Source organism: Sinocyclocheilus grahami, unplaced genomic scaffold (assembly GCF_001515645.1).
Source record: "Sinocyclocheilus grahami isolate Dianchi unplaced genomic scaffold, SAMN03320097.WGS_v1.1 scaffold624.1, whole genome shotgun sequence".
Taxonomy (NCBI): Eukaryota; Metazoa; Chordata; class Actinopteri; order Cypriniformes; family Cyprinidae; genus Sinocyclocheilus; species Sinocyclocheilus grahami.
Window position 1 is genome coordinate 218,599 of NW_015505803.1, and position 6,000 is coordinate 224,598.

The following is a 6,000-nucleotide window of genomic DNA, read 5'->3' on the forward strand; positions in this document are numbered from 1 at the left end:
AAAGCTGAGTTTTCAGCATCATTATTCCAGTCTTCAGTGTCACATGATCCTTCAGATGTGTGACCCTGGAGCACAAAACCAGTCTTAAGTCGCTGGGGTATATTTGTAGCAATAGCCAAAAATACATTGTATGGGTCAAAATTATAGATTTTTCTTTTATGCCAAAAATCATTAGGATATTAAGTAAAGATCATGTTCCATGAAGATATTTTGTACATTTCCTACTGTAAATATAGCAAAACTTAATTTTTGATTAGTAATATGCATTGCTAAGAACTTCATTTGGACAACTTTAAAGGCGATTTTCTCAATATTAGATTTTCAAATAGTTGTATCTCGGCCAAATATTGTCCTATCCTAAGAAACCATACATCAATGGAAAGCTTATTTACTCAGCTTTCAGCTGACCCTTATGACTGCTTTTGTGGTCCAGGGTCACATATCATTCATATATGCTGATTTTTATGCATATACTTAAATATGCTAATATGCTTATTATTGTTGTTTTTGTGAAAACTGATTTTTTTTTTAAATTATTGCTTCCTTGATGAGTAAAAGTATTAATTTCTGAAAGAAAGAAAGAAAAACTGCACCCCAACTTTTGAATAGCAGTGTGTATGAGTTCATACTTCACTTTCTACAAGGTAGATATTGTTCAGATATCATTAAAATGAGAGATGACACAAATGCGACAAACAAAAAGCATTTATTGTTCGTTTATTCAGCAATACAATTCAAAATCAATGTCTTCAAATATTCCACATAATTACATTTAAAGTACATTTGATAAAAAAGCAGTGACTTGTTTTCAATGCAAAAAGTGTTTTGAATTATAATCTTTTTTTGGTTCTCTTTAATTGTGTCAAAGACAGGTTCGTGGTTTATGGGCTTCAGGACAATAATACTTGTGTAATGTGCACTGAAAATGGGCAAAGCTGCTCAAAGTCCAAAATAGCTTGACCACGTTTAGGTGACCCACGTTTGGTTTAGCCATTGTTTCTAGACTTTGTTTACAGAAGATACAGCCTGCTTGAGCATGTGAAAGTGGGACAAAGATTGAACTCGAGTCTTCTAATGACCTGAACATGTGTCCTGTAAACCTCAGAGAAAATCAGTGCAATTGGTGTAACCAAGAGAGGGTTCATCTCAAACAAACCAGAATCCAGAGCCTCCTGACTGGACAGAACTCTAGTTAAAAGCTTCAAGTCTCAGAGTTTATGACCTTTATGAAACAAAATACCCAATGAACACCCTACTCTTTGTCTCCATCTGATAAATAGTGTCAGGTGACAACATTACACAATACGGGGTAATACTTAATTCTAAGCTGTTCATATATAGCACATCAAAAAACAAACACAAAGCAAAACTTATGTGCAGGCAGCAGAAGATGGTGTTAGTGTAAGTCTGGTGAAATTATATTTATATAAGAGTTCAAATATGATCAGAAGGCACTGTATTTAAAGTAGCTGTTCTATAGGGATGAGAATCGTGTGGAATTAAATGATTCCGTTTTTTGACTCGGTGGTTCTGTTCTGTTAACGATTCTTTTAGTCATTTTTAAAGAAGAGAGAATGGACAATGATTGGAAAACAATTCTTATTGCAATCACTATCCTCAGAAATCTTGTTGTCGAATGATGAGGTCCTTTCAGAACAAGATTATATGTTGCTGTCTTTGAAAATCTTTGTTATATTTATTAAACCAACAGTACTGCTTCAAATGACATTTTTATGAGATGTGTCATGCTCCACGTCTGCAAAGCATTGTGCATGTGTGTGTTTGTAATCACATGAAATAATTACTAATAGAATTCATATGCACAGACGTCAGAAAACTAGATTAACACTGATCGGCTTGGCATATTTTATTATAGTGAATGCAGTCAATCCAGAATCGTTAACAGAACTGAATCACGAAGTGCAGAAACCCAACTAACAAAAAAAAAAGTGTTCTGAGAACATTATGCTAACATTCCCGTTAAAGTATTTATGAACAATCTCTGAACACTTAAAACAGTCCGTTTCTGTTAAATCATTTTGCAAACATTATGGGAATGTTACTTTAAAATTTTCTCTGAACATTCTGAAACAAATATTAACGTTTAAAAAAAGTTGAATGAATGATGTATAAATGACGTTTTGTGCAAACATTATGACAACATTATTAAAGTCTGGATAACTTTGAACAAACAGTCCACCAATGTTACTAGAAGAACGGTTTTCATAACTTTGAGAGAACCTTGCCAAAAACATTCCCTGTTGGCTGGGAAGAAGAGGTGTGCTAATTGTACTGAGACTAAATACAAAGTCTGCTATCTGCATTTAGTGTAAATAGATACTGCCTTTAAAAAAGAAAAGAAAAAAATGAGCTTGTTTTGAATAAGAACCGGTTCTTGATTCCCAACCCCTCCATTCACAACGTGCTACTCATAACACAGAAGGGTGGAGAAGTGCATAAGCATGGGCTTCTTTGGTTCAGCTGTATGTTTTTGGTAATATTAATTCAGGTCTGATAATGCTGAGGTAATAAGTTAGAAATTAAGCACCATTTCATATATATATATATAAAAGTAAATAGCTATGCTTTCATGCATCTCTGGCTTTTTGCTTCTCATTATGCACATACAGTGGGGGAAAAAAGTATTTAGTCAGCCACCAATTCTCTGAGGGCATCATATGTGATACATTAAATACATGAAGTAATTTTAAAAGCCTAACTTGTGATGTTGCCATCCGGTTGACATTTGGAATGAAGTATTAGCATGGCCCGTTCTGCTCGAGTTAATTATAATGCTGCTTTGCTGCAATAGTGTCAAATATGTTGATGGGTAACAGCTCACAGGTTCTTCATACACACTTGGCAGCGGCTGATGCGTGCCAAGAGCTGACCGGCTTTCAGTGTCTCAGAGGAAGGGGAACTCTGGAAGGTCTGATCGATAGATGTCAACCAGAAACTCTGCTTGTTGGCGAAGTAGTGGCACGTACCCTTGGCCCCGTTACACTCGATGAAGGGAGTGGTGCGGAAATCTTCTAGACAGGAGCCTGGAGACACCAGAGACTGTCCGCCGCCTTCATCTCCAGCTGCCGTGTGCTGTGAAAGAGTGACAGAATGAGTTAGAGGACGGTAAAAAAGATGGAGGTGTAACATTTTAGAGATGAAGTCTCACCATAAGGAAGGAGTAGCCAATCCAGAGACTTCTCCAGCCTGCTGGGCACATTGGGATTGTTATATCTTGACTGTGTACAGCGATGGCCACAGATGGAGCTTCACACACGGAGCAGCGGCTGATGTATGGTTTTATTTCGGCCTCCTCCACGGGCATCATGGGAATTGGTGCAGTGGTGGACAGCCAATAGGATTTGTCATTGCGGCTGGCATAGTAGCACACGTCTCCAGGATTGCAGTATAGGAAGGGCATGGTGTTAAATCGGGGGAGACATGACCCGGCTAGACCTGAATGACAAAAGCACAAAGTACAGTTACTGAGTTAAATATAATTAATTAATATAACTGTTTCAATGTAATAATTGTAATAATATTTCACAATATTACTGCCTTTACTGTATTTTGATCAAATAAATGCAACCTTGGTGAGAATAAGAGACATCTTTCAAAAGCATATAAAAATCTTAACTCCACATTTTAAAATGGTAATACTTAATATAACTGTTTCAATATAATATTTATTTGAACTGTTTTATTAACTGTTTTCAACATTGATGATAATAAGAAATGTTTCTTGAGCTGAAAATCAGCATATTAGAATGATTTCTAAAGGATCATGTGACACTCAAGCCTGTAATGATGCTGAAAATTCAGCTTTGCATCACAGGAATAAATTACATTTTAAAATATATTCACAAAGAAAACTGTTATTTTAAATTGTAATAATATTTCACAATATTACTGCCTTTACTGTATTTTGATCAAATAAATGCAACCTTGGTGAGAATAAGAGACATCTTTCAAAAGCATATAAAAATCTTAACTCCACATTTTAAAATGGTAATATCATATAATAATATAATAATAAAAAAAATAATTACATGGAATGCATTGTGGGGAAAAAAAAAGTTCATAAACAAGTCTGTTGTTGACCAGTGATTGAAGAAACAAATCTTTCAAAATCTTCGAATCAATTGAACTAATTTGTAAAATGATTTACTGATTCACTGGTTATTTATGATTTTATATTAGGGTGCATTTACACCTGTCTAGTTTGGTTCGATTGAATCGAACGCAAGTTTGTTTCCCCCCTTGGTGCAGATCTTTTGGGCAGGTGTGAATACAGCAATCGCACTCGGGTGCAGACCAAACAACCGTACTGAGACCCAGCTGAAGAGGTGGTCTCTGTCCGGGTCCAAACAAACTCTGGTTCGGTTGAATGGATGAACCAATGAATGGATGACCTTAGCACACGTGTGGTTTTGTTTATAGTTTTTGGTTCACTTGCAAAAAGGGCAGTGTGAAAGTGAACCGCACCAAACCAAAAAAATCAACATTGGATTTGATCCGGACCAAAGCAAGTGAACTAGCGGACTTTCCTGGTGTGAATACACCCTTAGTTTTTGTTTGTTTGAAATTAAGTTTGTGTGCATACTAAAACAGTACTAGTGTTTTTTATATGTCGTATGATAGATAAGCATTATGTATTGGGTGCTACATTTTGTTTCATCGATATGAAGGAGTTTTAGAAAATGTAACTGAAAAGTAAAAACAGTATTGTGATTTCTTTTTCATTTTCCTAATGACAAAGTAATGTGATTCCATTATAAGCAATGAGTATCTGTAATGGGTTACTTCTGGTGAGTAACTTTAGCAACACTGTAGACAACACATGTTCAATTTCATAAGCTACACTGAACAGTGTTACGAAATTCAACATTCAGATTCTGGATCTAAATTTTTGCAAATAATGGTGGTGTCAGACATGCAATAACTGTACATCTTGTGATTGATTTTATTACTTTGCCAGCTGCACTTACCAAGATCTTGGTTGTGGGCCTTCTCCTGTCCCTCAAAGTACAGAAGACTGTAACCGTCCCATAACTTGGACATGCCCACAGGGCACATGGGAATCTGCTCAGACTGACTGTGCTTCACCAGCAGGTAGCCAACATTGACACTGCGGCCAGGCATTCCGATAGGACCAGATGAACCAGGACCCCCTCGCGTCCCTACCAATTGAGATTCATTATCAACTTGTGAGCAAAGAAGCCTATTTACATGCCAGCCACCAAAATGACATTAACATTGCCAGTTGCCAAAATGACTTAAAAATGAAAGGCACACATTTCATTGGTGACCAGTCATCTACAATCCTTAATCCACTAATCTAGCCCAGAATCCCATAATCCTCATCCCTCTTACACAAACACACCATTTACCTTCTTCGCCTTGTAGACCAGGGTGGCCCATTTGTCCAGGGTCTCCACGGAAGCCTGGATTTCCTGGTATTCCAGGGAGACCTGGCATGCCTTTTTCACCCTTTGGACCCCAAATCCCTGTAAACCGATAATAGCCATTTACACAATGATTCTGGAGCACAGCAAAAGCATCATATTCATGGATATATTTGTTTAAAATTGAGGCTTTTAATTATCCTACCTGAATCACCAGGAGGTCCAGCAGGACCGAAGTTTCCACTCCGTCCCTGTGGTCCTTGAATACCCATTGGGCCAGGTGGTCCTCTCTCACCTGGTAGTTTCTGTGGAACTGGTGGAAGTCCTTTAGCACCAGGTAAGCCAGGAAAACCTGAAGCAACAAGGTAGAGAGAATGGATAAGTGCAAAATTATTTCAGACATTGCAACAAATCTTCCTGACATCATATCTGGTCTGAAATAATAAGAAAAGTTAAATGTTCAATATACAATCTAGATCCAAATCCCATTGCAGCCAACACATTTAGATCTACTGGTCAAGCACTGTCACTCTTTAAAAGATGCAGGTCAGAAAAAATTAAATATGTGACCCTGGACCACAAAACCAGTCATAAG

General features: G+C 37.1%; 1 protein-coding gene and 1 long non-coding RNA gene across 2 annotated transcripts in view; both read right to left on the reverse strand.

The window, feature by feature from the left end:
- Nucleotides 1-687: 687 nt before the first annotated feature.
- LOC107557929 (uncharacterized) lies at nucleotides 688-2,625 on the reverse strand. Its single transcript, XR_001605441.1, has 2 exons — nucleotides 1,658-2,625; nucleotides 688-1,625 (listed from the first exon to the last, which is right to left on the reverse strand). It is a non-coding gene; the product is annotated as an uncharacterized lncRNA (long non-coding RNA).
- A 45-nt stretch (nucleotides 2,626-2,670) lies between these two features.
- The window catches only part of LOC107557913 (collagen alpha-2(IV) chain-like), a 4,238-nt gene continuing 908 nt past the window's right edge, over nucleotides 2,671-6,000 (reverse strand). The window contains exons 2-6 of the mRNA XM_016241498.1: nucleotides 5,611-5,757; nucleotides 5,391-5,507; nucleotides 4,989-5,180; nucleotides 3,170-3,456; nucleotides 2,671-3,093 (exon numbers count right to left, since the gene is read on the reverse strand). Coding sequence (XP_016096984.1) covers nucleotides 2,839-3,093; nucleotides 3,170-3,456; nucleotides 4,989-5,180; nucleotides 5,391-5,507; nucleotides 5,611-5,757 — 998 coding nt within the window. The 3' untranslated portion in view covers nucleotides 2,671-2,838. The remainder of the gene's footprint in view (nucleotides 3,094-3,169; nucleotides 3,457-4,988; nucleotides 5,181-5,390; nucleotides 5,508-5,610; nucleotides 5,758-6,000) is intronic.